The 20,201-nt window shown below is 40.1% G+C and overlaps 1 protein-coding gene across 1 annotated transcript; it reads left to right on the top strand.

Annotated features, from left to right (window-relative positions):
* Nucleotides 1-6,691: 6,691 nt before the first annotated feature.
* On the top strand, nucleotides 6,692-17,859 carry LOC122929078 (serine protease inhibitor swm-1-like). Its single transcript, XM_044282526.1, has 4 exons — nucleotides 6,692-6,749; nucleotides 14,814-14,876; nucleotides 15,505-15,543; nucleotides 17,421-17,859. The coding sequence occupies exons 2-4, from the start codon at nucleotides 14,840-14,842 to the stop codon at nucleotides 17,801-17,803; spliced, it is 459 nt and encodes a 152-aa protein (XP_044138461.1). The 5' UTR covers nucleotides 6,692-6,749; nucleotides 14,814-14,839; the 3' UTR covers nucleotides 17,804-17,859.
* Nucleotides 17,860-20,201: the final 2,342 nt, after the last annotated feature.

The following is a 20,201-nucleotide window of genomic DNA, read 5'->3' as shown; positions in this document are numbered from 1 at the left end:
TGGCAGGCCTCAATCAGTTGTTAGTTGAAGCTGGTATATCACCCTCAAGCAGTAATTTTGTGGATGCAGGTATATGGAAAACCTCTATCACTATTTTGTGAAAGCTGATAGATCGTAGCCTTCAATAAGAATTTTCTGAAAGCATACAAATGCACTATTTTATACTTTTTATGTTAGAAGGAATATTATAAGTATATCACACTCCTCTGTGTATCACACCTATCGATATCACAACGTTACCAACTCCTTTTTGTGGCCCTTTTAACTAGCATTTGGGGTCCCTAACTTCCTAACAGCCTGTCCCTATTGCAACCTCTCCCTACACTGGCAAAACACATAATGCAAAATGGCTGCCAGATCGGGTTCTGTTATAGGGTTGTGGGTATGTCCATGTGCTGAAACGTCTCAATTGGCTGTCCTGTCCCACTTGATGGATGTGTCATGGGTCAAAGTTTGGCGCAATGAAAAAGAATATGGCGCGCGTGGACATATTGCCATATGTTTGCATGTTCGGCAGATAGCAAATGCGCAAAGTTTGCCGCGAGCCAACCACCGGGGCGAACCGCAAGGCCATCACTACTTATTCTTGTTTTTCATGCCTCTGGTAAAAGACCATAGAGTAGATAGAGTCCTTAGCTAGAGGTGACCCGCTATAGGGCTGGTTCACATCAGCACATGCATATGGCAAATATGAAGTGTCCAGTGCCTTTTTGACTCTATCCCATTCCTTCTAGGGGGTAAACGTTATACGTGCCCATTCAGGGCAGAGGATGCAGGTTTCACTTGAAGAGACTTGAACGTCCTTACTTATTCCACTGGACCGGGGAGTCATTGACAGATTCACTCCCTATAGAGAAGTCAAAGATGGTGTCACGACCATGTTTTTGGCCGTGACTCCTTGGGAGTTGCCCGCGGTTTGGGTTGTAGTGTCAACCGCAGCTGGAGGCATTATGTTGTTGGCCTCAAGTGCGGTTGCCGCGGACAACAGCTATGTGTGCGGTTCCCTTGGAGTTGTGTGCGTGTTTGTAAGCACTTTTGTATGTCTGTGTGCACTTTGTTTATGTTTGGTGTGCACTGACATCTTCCCTTCACTGTGGCTGTCCGTGGCAACGTTTGGTTGTATTGTATACATGTGGTGGCAGTGTCCCGGCCTTCGGGCTGACTCCCAGGACACGGTTGCCACCCATGTCGTTGCCTGCGGCAACAGCCACAGTGTGTTTGTTGTTTGGACACTTCCCCTTTAAGTTGTGTTTTCCCTTCCCTGGTGCTGGAAGGGTTAACTCCCTTCCCAGTGTGTGTGTGTGTCACTGGGTGTGTCCGACTGTGGGGTGTGGCTTCTTGGCCTATATAGCCTCACTGTTAGCACAGGTCTGAGGGTTGCTTCAGCCATGCTTAGCTGGAGCAGCCTCTTGTGTTTTCTACCTGCCAGTGAGAGCCACCCCTGTGGTCAGAAAGATATTGTCACATTATGTTTATGTCTTGTTGTGTGTTATGTCCATGCGATGTTCTGTTGGGACCTTCCTTTGTTGGTTTGTGCAGCTAATGGTTCTGGATTCCTGTGTGCACAGGGATCCAGTCAGCTAGGCTGTGGCAGGTTGGTGGAACTACTTAGTTCGCCTGCCATTTCCGTTAGTCTGTTTGTGTTCCCCTTTTCCCAGCAGCTTGGCCATTGAGACCCCTGTTCCTCCGTGTCCAGAAGGAACAGGCCGTCTTACCCTGACTCCTAGTCCAGGGACTGGTCGGAGGGTGAGTTAGGGATCCGAGGTTCCGGAGCATGGGTCCTCCTACCTTAAAGGTCGGCCCATGCAGCTAGGAGTTAGGGTCAGGTTAGGGACGCGTTAGGAGGTGACCTGCTCCCTAATCCTGTCTTCCTGGCCGAGCAGCCTAACACTATCTGGCATCGCACGGCTGAGGGTTTTCCCCATCCTCAGCCGTGACAGATGGCTTATTACCATCCTTATCTTCCTGATGGGTACAGTTACAGGTTCTGTGCTGTAAGGGAGAGTATGAGGTTCACCTCCTTGCACTTTGCCCAATGTACATTAACGGTGGGGGAAATTTATCATTATTAAAGGCGTTGTCCACACAATCATTCATGGCTTATCCTCCAGATAGGCCATCAGGATCTGATTGGCAGGGGTCTGACTCCTGCACTCCGACAATCAGAGGCTCTGATTCACTTTAATAGGAGCAGCACTGCAGTAACCAACTCTGCCCACTGTGAAATGGATGGAGCTGGGTAGTTTAGGCAACAACTTCCAGTGCCAGAGCTACTGCTGCTAATCAGTGAGGTGCAACGTGTCAAACTCATACTGATCAGACACTGGTGACCTATCCTGATAGGACATCAATAGTAAATTAGTGAACAAGCGTCTTTTGCTTTACCATGAATTATGAGCTCCGGAAATAAAATAGGCTTGACAAGGCTTAGGTGCAAAAACTTTAGTATGGTATGATAAAATACGCAAAACATTATACACTACACCAGTGTTTCCCAACCAGTGTGCCTCCAGCTGTTGCAAAACTACAACTCCCAGCATGCCTGGACAGCCTTTGGCTGTGCGGGCATGCTGGGAGTTGTAGTTTTGCAACAGCTGGAGGCACACTGGTTGGAAAACACTGCACTACACACAAAAAGTTTGGGATATTTGGCTTTCGGGTGAAATTTATGGAAAACATAAAGAGTTCATGCTAAAGTAATATTATATCATGAAAATAGAAGCATGCAATGGTGATTTCCTCATCTCAAACAATGCATTGAAACAAAAACCAACAACAGTGGTGGTTATACCCCCACAAAAATGTCAGGGTCTCAAAAGCTTGTCATGTGGCCTTCAGCATCAATTATAGCTTGACAACAATGTCTAATGCTGTTCACAAGTCGCCTTTTTTTCTGCTGAGGCATGGCATTCCACTCTTCTTGAAGGGCAGCTCTCTAGTCAAGTCATTGAGGTTCTTGGGTACAGAGTTACGAGCCTCTACACGGCAACTCAGCTGATCCTATACGGTTTCAATGGGATTCAGGTCTGGAGAAAGTATAGGCCACTCCGTTTGTGGTCCCCCAGTCTCCAGCAGCCATTACCTATTGACGCGACCTCAATGAGCTGGCACATTGTCATCCATGAAGATGAAATTAGGCCTGTGTTGTTCATGCACAATGACTGGATTGATGTTGTTATTGAAGTAGTATGGGCTTGTCACTGTACCATTTAGAAAGTGTAGGGCAGTTCTGTATTGACTAGACACACCTGCCCACACTGTAACACCACCACCACTAAAAGCTTGTCTGGTGACAACAGAGTCTGATGCAAAATGCTCTCCTTGTTGTCTCCAAAATTGTTGGCGGCCATCATTTCTCCTCAGCGTGAATCGACTTTCATCAGTGAACAGCACAGAGAAAAAAGTCATGCAGGCAGGTCTTTTGTCTCCGCTTCAAAAATCTTCCTCTGAGCAGTAGCCTAACGGACCTCATTATAGTCCATGGGGTCTGTAGGCTCAGTTTAGCTCAGTTTTGTGCTGAATCCATTCTCTACGTTCTTCTGCTCCTATAACAGAGCAGAAGAACTGAGAGGCTGAACGATGATGTCAACTCAGCCTAATTAGTTGAACATGAAGCAATAGACATGTTGTTTGTAACACCCAATTTATTAATTGCAGATTAGACATTAGATCATAAAAAGACTTGGTGTCCTTAGTCACACCATGGACAGAACATGATGTCTACTGCTGACACAGTTACATAAATTATGTGACCAAAAATATAAGAAAAGGACAAAATATATACATTCAATAAAAAATCTATGTGATAAACATAAAATATAACATACAATTAAAATAAACATATTTAATTAAAAACATAAACATAAACTAAAAACAAATAAGTAAGGCCCTGTTCACATCAAAAAATAAAGTAAAACAGTTTAATATTTGCGAAAAGCAAAATGATTTGCAAAAAAGATTTTATGCTGCCGGAATATATTTACATTTTGACATAAGGAGGATTTTTTTTTTCAGCACTTGACTTTTTTGTCAGAACAATGTCCTGTGTAAGAAGATGGAGAAAGGGGCAAATACAGTTCATTATTTATGATAAAATATTTTGATTTATGTTAAAGGGGTTGTCCAGAATTGGAAAAACATGGCTGCTTTCTTCCAAAAACAGCAGCACATCTGTCCTTAGGTGGTGTGGGGTATTAGAGTGAAGAACTCCACCAGGCCCGACCTCGGCACATCTGGTGACGTCCACTGCCTGCTGCCTTTAACCAGGTATTAGTGTCTCCTGACCCTTCAGGCTACAGCTATCAGAGGTAGTGTAATGACCTGGAGATTCCCTGTGGGAAAGTCTATGCTTCCTCATAGGTAGTGATGAGCGAGCATGCTCGGCCAAACTGCTGTTCGGCTCGAGCATCGCTATGCTCTGCACATCCGAGTGCTCGGCCGAATACTGCGGGTGCTCAAGTACAATTTAAGTCTATGGGAGAACCCCAGGCACCCCCTGCTCTAAAGAGATGAGGGTGTCTGGTTCACAAAAAAGGTTAGAAATTGATGGAAACCCCATCAAAATGGTTTGGAAACAGCATTAAGAGGATGGCTGGATGCATCTTGGATTCTTATCTACGACATACAATAAACAACCACATAAAGGCTATATGCCAAAAGCCACGTATGTGCAAGCCATCAATCTATCCATGAGACAGATGACAGGCTTAGACAGCATACCTTACAATGGCAGCCTTGTGCAGTATGAGACATTCCAAACCAGCTCTCATCTGACTGAGAACCAGTAAGCCTCAAAGTTACTTCAGATCTGTTGGATGGCTTGGGTGGACCTGCGCACCTAGATTAATATCATTAGGGTGACAAAAAAAATTCTGATTGTCCTAACATAATGTTCAATAACCTTTCTATACAGTTTTGTCATGTAAAAACGAATTTGCATAAACATGGGCATATGGGAAAGACATGCAAATGAGCAGACTATGCCTTGTTTTTCAGCTGAAAAACCATTTGCATGGAAAAATTGCGATCTACACTACTCATTAACAGTATCATCTATTGGTTTCATAGTCTTATGACAAGAGTAATAGTCTTTGAGGCTTACCTGCTCTCAGTCAGATGAGCGCTGGTTTGGAATGTCTCATAGTGCACAAGGCTGCCATTATAAGGTATGCTGTCTAAGCCTGTCATCTGTCTTATGGATAGATTGATGGATTGCATATTCCTGGCTTTTGGCATATAGCCTTTGTGTGGTTGTCTATTGTATGACATAGATAATAGGACTCCAAGACGCATCCAGCTATCCTCTTGATGCTGTTTCCAAACCATTTTGATGGGGTTTCCACCAATTTCTAACCTTTTTTTGTGAACCAGACTCCCTCTTCTCTTCCGAGCAGGGGGTGCCTGGGGTTCTGCCATTGACTTCCATTGTGCTAGGGTGCTCGGTAAGAACACATGAGCATACCGATGTGTTCGGCCAGAGCACCCGAGCACTTTGGTGCTCGATCAACACTACTTGTATATGAAAAACTCACAAGCCCTTAAAGTGCAACTGCCGTTCTATTTTTATTTTTGTAACATATAGGAGCAGTGATACTGACCATTTTTGTGATATACTTTAATTACTGAAATTATACATTTCTATTAGAAATATAGCTCTAAAGTTCCGCGTTTTGAGGCTTAGCAACGCTCCTCTGTCTTCTGTTTACATAACAGTGGAGACTTGCTAACACCGACTGTGTGATGTAAACAGAAGACAGAGGAGCGTTGCTAAGGCTCAAAACGCGGAACGTTAGAGCCATATTTATAATTGACATTTATAATTTCAGTAAGTAAAGTATAATACAAAAATAGTCAGTATCACTGCCCCTACACATTACACAAATAAAAACAGAATAGCAGTTACACTTTAAAGGGGTTTTCCAGCCGGAAGCAGAAGTCCTCACTGTGTAGTGACTGTGCTGATATCCTGCAGCTCAGCTCACTCCACCACCAGCTGTAAGAACTGGGTGTCAGATCCCAGCAATCTAATATCAATATCCTTAAGATAAGCAATCAACAGCTACAGGGAGAATTCCATGATTGTTGTAAAAAATTAACAATCAGACATCATATAGCACAACAATCTCTTTCTAATAAAGGTAAAACCAACCCTGCACCTCACATGGATCCAGAGATCTCCACTTTCACTGCTCCAGTTGCTCTGCTAGATTATCTTCAGCTCGGGGGGGGGGGGGGGGGGTGTCCTTTCTGCTACAGCTCTCTCCTTGTAACTGCTAAAGCGTCTAACAGAACATATGGCTGGTGGCAGTTGTAGATTGGAACTGAGCGCGTTCGAGCAGCTCAGTGAGACGGACAAAAAATAAAATAAAAGAACAAACAGCAGGTGGCGCTGTACAGATACATTTTATTCTACATCTCAGTGGCTATGCTAAATTTTTGATTACATGAAATGCCGAGAGTTTTCAGATCCAGGCGCTGGTTTGAAAAATGCAGAATATGTTTTGTTACACAAGCCGTTAATGAAGAAATCAGAAATGATTATAATTGTTGTAAACAGAAACTAATTATAGGTTAATGATTACATAACAATTTGGTCATTACATGTCACAGTGACAGTCATTATAAACGGTATTTAGGTCACAGGTCACACCCGTAACACCCTTATACCCCCACTGTATATATAATAGAGCACCAGTAGTATCCCTGCTTCACCTGAAGACCATACTCATCATCCTACATACATCATCCAGGTAGGTGCCAAAACTTCTACTCCTATCCAGACAAAAAGATACTGCCCCCATTGTGAAGGACTGTCCTCAACCCTGGGGAACGTTTTTGGGTGATAACTAAACTCATGGCCGCCAAATAGACACAAGACCAATGGGTGAAACAAAAACAGTTACTCACTTATCTTGCTTTTCATGCCTCTGGTGAAAGACCCATAGAGTAGATAGAGTCCTTAGCTAGCATCTCAGTGGTGACCCGATGCTAAGGCAAATATGAAGTGTCCAGTGCCTGTTTGACTCTATCCCATTCCTTCTAGGGGGTAAACGTTATACGTGCCCATTCAGGGCAGAGGATGCAGGTTTCACTTGAAGAGACTTGAACGTCCTTACTTAGACCGCTGGGGCGGGGAGTCATTGACAGATTCACTCCCTATACAGAAGTCAGAGATGGCTTATTACTGTCCTTACCTTCCTGATGGCTACAGTTACAGGTTCTGTGCTGTAAGGGAGAGTATGAGGTTCACCCCTACCTTCCTCCTTGCACTTTGCCCAATGTACAATAACAGTGGGGGAAATGTACCATTTTTATAGGGGTTGTCCATGCAATCATTCATGACTTATCCTCCAGATAGGCCATCAGGATCTGATTGGCAGGGGTCTGACTCCTGTACTCCGACAATCAGAGGCTCTGATTCACTTTAACCAACTCTGTCCACTGTGAAATGGATGGAGATGGGTAGTTTAGGCAACAACTTCCAGTGCCTGAGCTACTGCTGCTAATCAGTGAGGTGCAGAGGGTCAGACTCCTACTGATCAGACACTGGTGACCTATCCTGATAGGACATCAATAGTAAATTAGTGAACAGCGTCTTTTGCTTCACCGTGAATTATGAGATCTGGGAATAAAATAGGCTTGACAGGAGGTGTTATACTATATATTGTGTGGGGCTGGGGTGTTATACTATATACTGTGTGGGGCTGGGGATATTATACTATATACTGTAAGGTGCTAGGCTTATTATACTATATACTGTAAGGTGCTGGGCTTATTATACTATACACTGTAAGGTGCTGGGCTTATTATACTATATACTGTAAGGTGCTGGGCTTATTATACTATATACTGTAAGGTGCTGGGCTTATTATACTATATACTGTAAGGTGCTCGGCTTATTATACTATATACTGTAAGGTGCTCGGATTATTATACTATATACTGTAAGGTGCTGGTCTTGTTATACTATATACTGTAAGGTGCTGGGCTTGTTATACTATATACTGTAAGGTGCTGGGCTTATTATACTATATACTGTGTGGGGCTGGGCTTATTATACTACCGCATATATAGGGTGCTGGGGATATTATACTATATACTGTAAGGTGCTGGGCTTATTATACTACCGCATATATAGGGTGCTGGGGATATTATACTATATACTGTAAGGTGCTGGGCTTATTATACTATATACTGTAAGGTGCTGGTCTTGTTATACTATATACTGTAAGGTGCTGGGCTTGTTATACTATATACTGTAAGGTGCTGGGCTTATTATACTACCGCATATATAGGGTGCTGGGGATATTATACTATATACTGTAAGGTGCTGGGCTTATTATACTATATACTGTAAGGTGCTGGGCTTATTATACTACCGCATATATAGGGTGCTGGGGATATTATACTATATACTGTAAGGTGCTGGGCTTATTATACTACCGCATATATAGGGTGCTGGGGATATTATACTATATACTGTAAGGTGCTGGGCTTATTATACTATATACTGTAAGGTGCTGGGCTTATTATACTACCGCATATATAGGGTGCTGGGGATATTATACTATACACTGTAAGGTGCTGGGCTGGTTATACTATATATCGTGTAGGTTTGGAGGTGTTATACTATATGATGTCATATACACCATGAGATAATAAATTTAATAACAACAAAACATCATAAATTGTAAATAAAATTCAATTTATTGAATAACTCGTACAATAAACTTTGTTGGGAATTTTAGGCCGCAATGCTTATTATGATAAACTATTAATAATTTTATTAAATTTCAATTCCATATAAAAATTCCATCTATTAAATAAACCAAGTAATCACAAAGTCCACTCAGCGGAGTGACTTAACCCCTCATCAATAAGCAAAGCGACAATTTTTTAATATTTTAAAGGGCGGGAGGGAAGGGTAATTTGATCAAAATACTTACGTGAATGCGCCTAAACCGTTGAACCTCTACTTTTATAGGATACGAAAAACCGTTAAATATTCTCCACCAATCCAGAAGCTTAGAATTACCACCTGCAACACAGACAGTTCCCAGGAGCGTACCACCTTATCCTTTATAACAGGTAAGTGTATATAAATGTACTGAGTATTAATTATACAATGATAGGTGTCATGATATCATGGCTCCCCTCATTGTATTCACAATATGTCTCGCTCCATGATGTCATATACACCATGAGATAATAAATTTAATAACAACAAAACATCATAAATTGTAAATAAAATTCAATTTATTGAATAACTCGTACAATAAACTTTGTTGGGAATTTTAGGCCGCAATGCTTATTATGATAAACTATTAATAATTTTATTAAATTTCAATTCCATATAAAAATTCCATCTATTAAATAAACCAAGTAATCACAAAGTCCACTCAGCGGAGTGACTTAACCCAACCGCCAAATCGCAAAGCGACAAGGCAAGCCATTGCAGCCTAAATCCATACTAATGAAATATTTTATCAATCATATTTTGAACATCAACAATAAATATATCAAGTCCGATATCAGACAATTGTTCCTTCAGTGGGTGATAAAGACCTCTGGTGAAACCGTTTAATTCCCAGTGTCTGTATGAATTTTCTCCAATTTTTCTCATAAATATTTCCATCTGCCTATTAATTCTTCTTCTTATTTTTTCTTTGAATGCCAACTCTTTGTAAGACCAAGAAAATTTTGGAATAAATTCAGAAAATATTATTTTTGGATTTCCGATTAAATTGCGAATTTGGATTATATTCTCTTTCAATTCATAAATTATTTCATGAGTTTTTATTCCACCGATGGCATTTTCGCCAAAATGTAAAATGACTAAACTAGGTGTCGGCCAAATATTTAACAGTTTTTTACATTCATGAAACATATTGTTATACTTGACATCTTGAAATGACCTCCAATATAAACAATAGTTCGCTGGGAATCCTAAATTATAGGAAGACTTTCTGACAAATGAACGTCTATGAGCCAATGCAATAGTGTCGTGTCCTAGAATCCAAATTATTCGTAATTTTCCTGAAATTAATGAACAATTAGGTTAGGACGAATGTATAATTTGTAACATTTAGATTTCCATCTCCCTAGTCTTTTTATGACACTATCATTAATTCCCAATTGAGCAGCATATGTGGCCGCTCCAATTCTGAACGAATGGGCTGTTATTTTATGTTTATCTAAACCAATATTTTTTAAACACGAATTGAGAATATAATTAAATTGGTAGATTGTCAACGGAGTTCCATCAAAATGAATAAATAACGATTCATTAATATTGTTCCTAACTTGTAACCATTTTTTCATGTTCTCAACTGGACAAACTGAACTAAAATAAAATTTATTAAGATGTATGGTTGTTCCTGTTCCAAACTGATCTGTTTTGGATTTTTTAATTTTAATTTCTAATGAACTACTGCTACAAAATAAATCGTAAATTAATAAAGGAGATTCTGTTCTTTTATTTTTTGCAGCTATCTCGCTAATTCTTAGCGCTGCAAAGAATGCCAAAGAATAAGCTGATGAAAAAAGGTAAGTTTCGTAAACAGATTTACAAACCTTGGGTAATTGAGAAATTATTTTTTGTAATAATTGTATTGAAATAGGCCTAGTTTTATCTGTTATCACTGAATTCTTAATGATGCCTTTTAAAATTTGTTTTATTTTAAAATGGCTAAGTAAAGAATTATAGCCTTCCAATTTTAGAAAAAATGATATACCCGATAATTTTTTCGAAATGGCACCAGCATTAACACCTTTTTTGTAAAGATACAAAATAAAAGATATAACATTCTCAATATTCTCAGTTAAAATTGAACTGTTTATATTATGTAGTTTGCAAAATTCGCTCCACTCGAACCATGCGGCTGCATAAGCTGCCCATGTATTTGCAGCTAAAGAATTTTTTATTAACTCGTCCTTTAGTCTTCTGTCAAATTCCAAAGTTGAGTCGGACAAGCAATTCCTATTCTTGTAGCTTGTGGTACCATCTCGAAGAAATCCTTGAAACGCTGTCGAGATAAAGCGTCAGCCAGTATATTATTTTTTCCCAGTATATGTTTTGCCTTAATCCATATGTTGTTTTTTAAACAAATTAAAACTAATTTTCGCAATATTAAGTTAACTATCTCAGATTTAGAGGAAAGACAATTGATAGCATAAACTACACCAGTGTTGTCCGTATGTAAAAGAATTCTTCTATTCTGAAATTCTAATGACCAAATAGATAATGACACTAGAACTGGAAATAATTCTATGAAAACTAGATTTTTTGTATATTTTTTCAAAATCCAGTCTAAAGGCCATTTTTCTGCAGACCAATTTAAATTGAAGAAGGCACCATATCCTACCGCTCCTGCAGCATCCGTATATAAGGATAGAGAATCAGAATCTATGAATTCTTTTTGCCAAATAGAATGACCATTAAATTCGTTTAGAAATTTTAACCAAATAGCTATATCATTTTTTATTTCTTTCGATAATCGTATATGAGAATTTGGAGATTTTTTACCTGCCGTTGCTGCGTACATTCTTTTTGAAAAAACTCTCCCCATAGGTATTACTCTGGATATATAATTTAGAGATCCTAGGAGTGATTGAAATTTTTTAAGTGTTGTTTTTTCCTTTTTTGTTAGTTCATATAAAATCAAAATAATTTGGCAAATTTTCTCCATAGGAATGCTGAATTCCATGCTTACTGTGTTTATATGAATACCTAAAAATTTTAACTGAGTGGTGGGAAAAACTGTCTTATCTGTAGCTAAAGGAATGTTAAAATAATGAGCTATCATAAAAAATGTGTCTAACAAATTTGCGCAAGCATTAGAATCTTTATCTCCTATGAATAAAAAATCGTCTAAGTAGTGCAAAATAAAACCCTGTTTTGAATGGATATCCAACATCCAGTGAAGGAATGTAGAAAAGGCCTCGAAGTAATGGCAAGAAAGTGTAAAGCCCATTGGTAGTGCCATATCGTAGAAGAATTTATCTAGTATTTTAAAACCTAACGAATTGTATCCAGAGGGGTTAATTGGCAAAAGTCTAAACGCTGATTTAATGTCAGCTTTAGCGAGCCAAGCATTACTACCTGCTTTTTGAAGATATATTAATGCTTGGTCAAAAGAAGCATACTTCACGCTTGCTTTACTTTTGTCAATAGAGTCATTCAATGAATCATTTTTTGGGTATGATAGATTATGAATTAATCTGAACGAATTTTGCTCTTTCTTTGGCACTAAGCCTAAAGGGGAGATTCTGAAATTTTTAAAAGGAGGATAATTAAACGGACCAGCTATACGACCTGCAACAATTTCTGATTGAATTTTTTCAATTACAATGTCTAAATTATTTTTTACAGAACGAAGATTATCAACAACCTTACATCCCGGTCCTTTAAATTCAGGTATGAAGAAACCTTGATAAAACCCATCAGTTAATAGCATGGCCATCTGAGTGTTTGGGTAAAATCTTAGCCAGTGAATTAATTTTGCTGTATTCAGCGGAGTCACCATGTTTATTTGCATGTTGATCTTTGGCTGAATGTGCAAAATTAATTCCTTGTTTGCGAAAGCACTTTGAAACTGGGTGTGGTCCGGAACAGTATGAACATTCGTGTCTATATTTACAATTGTTTTGCCATTTACAAAAATTGTCGTTAAAGGCAAAACAAGTTCCTTTTCTATATGTGTTAAAATTGCTTGTTTGTTGACGAAATGAATGATTCCTCTGAGGCAACATCAGATTGAGCCACAGACCTACATCTTTGCTTCCCCAACTAAGGTTTTTGTAAATAGCCAATTTTTGTCTGAAAGATTCATCATAATGGAGCCAACCGTATCCTCCAAAATTTTTGTATGCTTCGAGTATTGTGTCAATATGAAAGAATAAACCAGAGCACAGATCATGATGTTTTTCGCCCAGTACTGCTGCATAGATGCAAAATGCTTGCATCCAATTAAATATAGATTTTTGATGTTTCTTTTTGTCATCATCTGACTTTTTCTCCTTATCTGAATCTGCTCTCAGATTTTCTCTACCAGATGGTAACAGAGAAAAAATATCTATATATTCCTTTTTCCATATTTTTTCTTTTATATTTTGTGTTAAATGAAAACCCAGTGGTGAAACTTGGCATGGTAATGCTTCCTTGAAAGAAGTTTCTTTTATACCAGAACCAAGTTCCAGCACTGGAATAATATTGGTTACATTACTGACATTTTCCTGATTCATATTTCCCATGGGACAATTGAATTTATCAATTTCAGAATTATAACTATTGAGTATTTTTGTAGTGTGATCTGTATCAGAAGCATCATGCCATACGAAACCAGTATGATCTGAAGCTTCTTTTTTAGACAAAAATTGTAAAAAATCTTTAAATAATTTGTCCTTGTCTAATGAATTGAATTCATTAACAATTGAAGGATTCTTCCATATAGTGCACTGTTCAGAACAGTCACTTTGTTTCAATAATTGTGAATTCTCACCTAACTCAGAAGATACTGATGCTAGAGTGACAGTTGCAGGCAGGGACGAGACCTTTTTTGCTGAGCTACGTGATGGACGTTGCTCAGGCCTGGTACCTATGTCGTTACTAACTGTCATATTTCTTTTGCCACGTTTGATCATCGGAGATGTTCGGACTTGAGAAGGGGAATAAGCTCTTTTTTCTTTTCTTCTTCTTTTCGTAGCTTGCGGAATCGAATCTTTGTCATCGCATATTATTTCGGTGGAGATGGGACGGACATCGATCAGATCTGCGCTCGCGCTGGTTCCTGCGTAGCGGACTGAATTAGATGAATGCCGATGTTCGACCGTATCTTCGGGATCCCGATCGGATTGAAGGCATCTGCGCAGCCACTCTTCTCCTCCTTGGGATTCAGCCTTGAAGATTAGTTCCTTTAGAAGATCTTCCATCACGGATGTAAGTGCAGGACTGCTAATTTGATCAAAATACTTACGTGAATGCGCCTAAACCGTTGAACCTCTACTTTTATAGGATACGAAAAACCGTTAAATATTCTCCACCAATCCAGAAGCTTAGAATTACCACCTGCAACACAGACAGTTCCCAGGAGCGTACCACCTTATCCTTTATAACAGGTAAGTGTATATAAATGTACTGAGTATTAATTATACAATGATAGGTGTCATGATATCATGGCTCCCCTCATTGTATTCACAATATGTCTCGCTCCATACTGCTGGTTCACATCACTACATGCACTTTAATATGACAGATCCAGTGCTTGTCTTTACAACTCCTTTGGATAGAAAGCAGCATCAAGATCCTTCCACTGGTTCCTATTCTTTTATGTCCTACTATTATATTGCCCTTGAAGAGCCAGAGCCTTTCTTACATTTTCATTATCCACTGGGAAGCAGAATGAGGCCAACCAGAGCTGATAGCTGATAGATAACATGAAGACTCATTATCAGGGACTCGGCTTCTGTTACATGGTTGTTTATGGCTGACCAGTAATACCACATTTCTCCTGAAGTGGACGCTGCAGGGAAACAGAGAGGCCACATGGAGCTTCTCCTAGAGCTAACTGCTGATCACCGGGGATTTAGTAAGCTTCTCCCACACTGATCAGCTGATTGTGGAGGTGACTTCATTCTGAGAAGAGGTTGTCATAGTTCAATAATGTCGATTAATTTACCCAATGTGCCATAATGATGATGGAGGTGGTGGTGGGGGCTCAACTCAGTTCAAGAACAGACAATGTATGAATCCTATAAATACATTTGCTTACTTCTGAAAGTTTTCCTACTTAATCAGTTTAATTTATAATTTACAGGAAAAAGGTTAGCCCTCCCAGGTAACATGGCACAAACAATCACATTGCTGCTGATAACCCTTGGTGAGTTACACATTTCATTGTCAGCGAGGTCTCTCACCTCTAAATCAAGCTCTCAATCAGACTCTAGAAGCTCTTTCTCCCCTTTCAGAGCAGGAAGACTCAGCGCAATCTCGAGCACAAATCATCACCTAAATTAGATTATACCAATCAGCTACATGTAATTACTCCCATATTTCTAACCTGATGGAACTTCCTCAGTCCTAGCTAGGAATATATAGCAGTAAAACCAACAAATGGTCTTCAAGAAGTGGAACCCACAAAATCATGTCAGAATTGTGAATCTCACCACATTGTAACAACCTACAGGAATGCCACTTAGACCAGTACCACGTGCTATAGGGGGTAAGAAAGACCTTCCCATAATAGAAAATAATTATACAAATTCTGAGTCCTGATGGGCAATGGTATAGTCAACGTCTGGGTGGATTCTTAGCTAACATTTAGTGAGGGCCTCTTTGATGACCTGACCTGATTGTAGCCCCTACCTCAGTAGTGCTTTTCATACATTTCATCTTGTTGGACTGCTGATACAACTATATACCAGTTTCTTTAGAACCCCTGACATTGTATATTCTTTGGATTTTCTCTACACTATATAGTCCATGAATTTGAGATTTCTGTTTTGCAGGTGTGCTCCTCGGGCTCATAACCGTACAAACAGACAAAAGTAAGGATTACACCCCTAAAGACGTATTTATTGTATACAGTTTTTGTTCTATGTGATAGTTTACATTATATCATAACCGTTACTATATAAGCATTAGATTTTGCTTTCTCCATATGGAGTCTCTAGTTCCCGGGTAACAGTCCATTAGTCAATGTGAGCGGCTGCTGCTCCGGCTGTAAAATGGGCTCAGAATTGTTGTTTCTTCCCATCACGCACTGACAAGATCGGGAAGGTAGGCTATTTAGGAACAATAGGACATCTGACCAGGGTAGAAAACATTTGGATGCAGCTTCGATCACAAAATGGGACAATAAAATTCCAGTTTAAGGACTATTTTTTTTTTTTTTTTTAAGAGACACTCCAGGCAAAACTGATTTGCTGAGTTATGCTTAGTTACATGGATTCAAAGAGGTCTCTGTGTCATGGTCTTCCCATAAGGTCCTCAGACCCTGCACTAGGCAAATTCTGTAGTGTTCCTTCAAATTCATTCCCAATGAGACTTACTTTTATTGGTGACATTGTACCATACCAAAAATCTATTAAATCCTCGCCCTCATAAAACAACAGATGCAGTAAAGGGGACCGGGTATAATGTTCAACTACATTATACTACACCGAGTTACAATGAAAGTAACCAAAGAGCAATGATTGATCTTTTACAGCCTAGATAAAGGGCATCTGTCAGCAGTTTTGTACCTATGACACTGGCTGTCCTGTTACATGTACAAAAATGAAGTTTTTATATATACAAATGAGGCGCCATTACACCTAGAGGCTCTGCTCTCTCTGCAACTGCTGTGCCCTCTGCACTTTCATTGACAGGGCCAAGCAGTCTACAGTTTGTCATTCAAAGTCAGTTGCAGAGAGATGACGAGACCCCCGTTGCTCCTAGAGGCTCATTTGCATATATTAAAACTTCATTTTTCTCAGCAATGCGGGAACTTATGAACATGGGACCAACACAGAAGCCTTCAGCTGCCAAGTGCACATGTAACAGGTGAGCCAAGTGTCATAGGTACAAAGCTGCTGACAGATGTCAGGGGATACTATATCTCCCTATGTGGAACGCCTATTCGGTTGCATTTATGATATACATTATTTTGTGAGGGTTTTCTTTTAGTTTTCCCAGCCTAAAATGTATTCATTCTGCTGGAGTGTGTAAATGAGAGAAAAAGAGACAATTATTCAAAGCCTTCCTGTTCAAGCGATGAGGCTCCAGTCTCTGCTCCTTCTGGTCTCCTGTGGGCCAGAAGTGTGATGTCCTATCTGTGGTCTTCCATCGGCTGACCTCAGCAGTGATGTGACCCAGGGGCGTAGCTAAAGGCTCATGGGCCCTGGTTCAAGAATTCAGCTTGGGCCCCCCCTTCCCTTAGTGCTTGTTGGCAAGGGGCAGGGGAGCACATAGCCTTCCTGCTGCCAGAGGCAAACATTGAAAGGGCACCCCCTCAATCTAAATTCTTGACCTAACCCCTTCCCTTCAGCCAGAGGTGTAAATTGACCAGCATGCACTTTCTATAATGCCAGTGTCTTATGTGGCACAAGGGTTTTTGGGCACCCTCAGGCTCCTGGGCCCGGTAGCGACTGCTACCTCTGCACCCCCTATAGCTACGCCCCTGATGTGACCCCAAGTGACCACTGAGCCTCGGTGGTGGACAAGGGTCTCGCCAAACATACAAGACCCTGGCTGCTTTCAGAAACAATGCCTCTCCAGTCCACAGGTTGTGTCTGGTATTACAACTCAGCTTCTGAGCTGTGAATGGAGCTGATACTACGAACGTCCTCTGGAAAGGTGTGCCACTGTTTTTGTAAGAAAGCCGCCATGTTTTTATAATCCAGGACAATCTTTTATCTTGTTAATAATTCTTCTTCTTTTGCAGTCGGCTGTCCATATGGCAAAGAACCTGGTTGTGGGTTGTGTCGACCAACCTGTGATAACCTGAAGCCTATATGTAATGTTCCTAAAAAATGTGTTCCAGGATGTGTCTGCAAAAGTGGCACTGTAGATAATGGCCGTGGTGAATGTGTGGAAGCGTCGAAGTGTGGACTCTGCCGGAACGCAACATATACCACATGTACCAATCCCTGCCCTAAAGGTGCAGTTTGCATAATAGGTTGTATTGAAGGCTGCCTCTGTAAACCCAACTACGTGTGCCTGCCTGACAGCAACAGATGTGTCCTTCCTCAGGATCTCCCCAAAGTGGATCCAAATATTAAACCATCCACAGTGTGTCTTATTAGGAAGTCTCAAAATGTAAAGTGACCTCGTCTAATCATATGGAGATGTGTCTGATGAAAATAAAGTGATTGGAGACATTGTTTTTATCTACTTTCATTGATTCATTAAGCGATCAGGATCTCCGACCACTCACTGACCAATCAGATCATAGTCCGTCTAGACTGTTATGAAAATGATCTCCTGATCTGATTGTGATCTGTCTCATCCACAATAATGTCTTTCTGAATTCAGTTTTCTTGGCACTAAACTGCTGACAGACATAGTTGGCGCTGTGAACAGGTGGCGATACATACCTTTCTCCTTTGGTTTTCTGGTAGTGCTGAAAATATAAACTTAGGGGCACATTTATTAAGACCAGCATTTTAGACGCCGGTCTTAATAAACCCCTATCTGTGGTGGTGGATGTGGCTGGAGTTATGAAAAGGGCGCCGGTCTCCCCATAACTTCGGCACATCCAATGCCAGTCTAAGGTTCCATTCAAACGTCCATGGTGTATTGCGGATCCACAATACACCCGGCAAGCAGCCCCATAGGACTGCCTATTCTTGTCATCAATTGCGGACAAGAATAGAAAAAAAAATTCCAGAGCCGCGGACCGGAAGTTCAGGGGCGCGCTCCGGAAATGCGGATGCGGAGAGCACATAGTGAAGGGCATCAAAGTAAAATTAAATTAAGTAACTACATGTGGGACTACAGTGCCAACTAGTGGTGAAAAGAGTGCAGCACATGCTGCAGCAAAGTCCAATTCACTTCTATGGAGCCAGAGCTGCGTACAAAACACACAATATAGAAGATGCTGCAATATTTTCTGAACAATGCATAAAAAAACATGAAATGAATGGTTCAGGATTCAGCCTGGACGCTATGGGTTCACTATATGCATCACATCCGGACGGAAAACCTGCTTGTGTGTAAGAGGCCTAAGGCTAGCCAATAAATAGCAAATATGATAGTAATGGCATACGGGTAAATGTAGCAAATAGTATTATTCCCTGTCATCCATGACTCTGCATAGACACTAGCAATGGAGGATTTTAACACGGACATTTGGGTCTGTATCCCAGGACCAGAAGGTTCTGTGGGGCGCATCACTACCGACAACGCCTGTTACAAGGAAGGAGAGCATGATGCTGGTAAGAGAAGGAGGAGGACATCCCTCAAGAAGATGACTACTACCTGTAAGTAGGCCGGCCACTATTTGTTCCAAGCGGTGCCTTGGATCCAAACCCGAGTTCGGGAAATGTTTTTTTTACATTATAAATCAATCGCGAGTCGCGAGACTCCATCGCGACTTCAGATGATTCATCTTAAGTCGATTCACTCATCCCTAACTTTGATATAAAAATACTAATGTGTTTGGATAAAAAATATACAATACCCCAAATCAGGGATGGACTATGCCTTCGAGTGCTTTATCATGGTCTATCTGTAAAGAATAAATCAAGGCAACTGGACTTACTGTAGATTTCTTGAAAACGTTTCACTCGTTCTTCCAACGAACTTTCTCAATTCTGAATTCTGAGAAAGCTCGTTGGAAGAATGAGTGAAACGTTTTCAAGAAATCTACAGTACGTCCAGTTGCCTTGATTTATTCCTTACTGATATACCATGACCTGGATAAATGAGAACCTTCACAGACATTTATCATAGACTGCATGCCAAAAAAATTAGATCAACTCCCAATTTTTTCACCATCAAGCACAAAAGTTCCTACGCGTGAATTCACCCTGCATTATAAAAGCTTCAAGATATATCTGCTTATTGATGAGGTGTATTGTTATGCATAACCCTTTGTCTATATGTAGTTATCTAAGTGACATACAGTAATAGAACCGTGCAACCTTGATTTCTAGGCATTGGTATTTTTGGGTGCTGTACTTATATTTTTCAGAGATGCAGAGCTTCAATCAGGTCCAACGCCAGGGGAGGATTACTTTTAAGTGGGGGCGGATGTAGAGTCCCACTCTGTAATAGTAGTGGGGCCCTGTATATATATATATATATATGCTTGAGAAAGGCTCTGGATTTTGAGCCGAAACGTCGCCTCTGTGCCACTGTGGCCCAATAAATTATCATTTTTTGTACTACTTGGAGTTGCTGTCCGTTTTCGTCTATATATATATATATATATATATATATATACAGGTCCTTCAAAAAAATTTGCATATTGTGATAAAGTTCATTATTTTCTGTAATGTACTGATAAACATTAGACTTTCATATATTTTAGATTCATTACACACAACTGAAGTAGTTCAAGCCTTTTATTGTTTTAATATTGATGATTTTGGCATACAGCTCATGAAAACCCCAAATTCCTATCTAAAAAAATTAGCATATCATGAAAAGGTTCTCTAAACGAGCTATTAACCTAATCATCTGAATCAACTAATTAACTCTAAACACCTGCAAAAGATTCCTG

The sequence above is a fragment of the Bufo gargarizans genome, chromosome 2, assembly GCF_014858855.1.
Source record: "Bufo gargarizans isolate SCDJY-AF-19 chromosome 2, ASM1485885v1, whole genome shotgun sequence".
Taxonomy (NCBI): Eukaryota; Metazoa; Chordata; class Amphibia; order Anura; family Bufonidae; genus Bufo; species Bufo gargarizans.
Note: the sequence above shows the minus strand (reverse complement) of the source record. Positions and strands in the feature narration are given on the sequence as shown.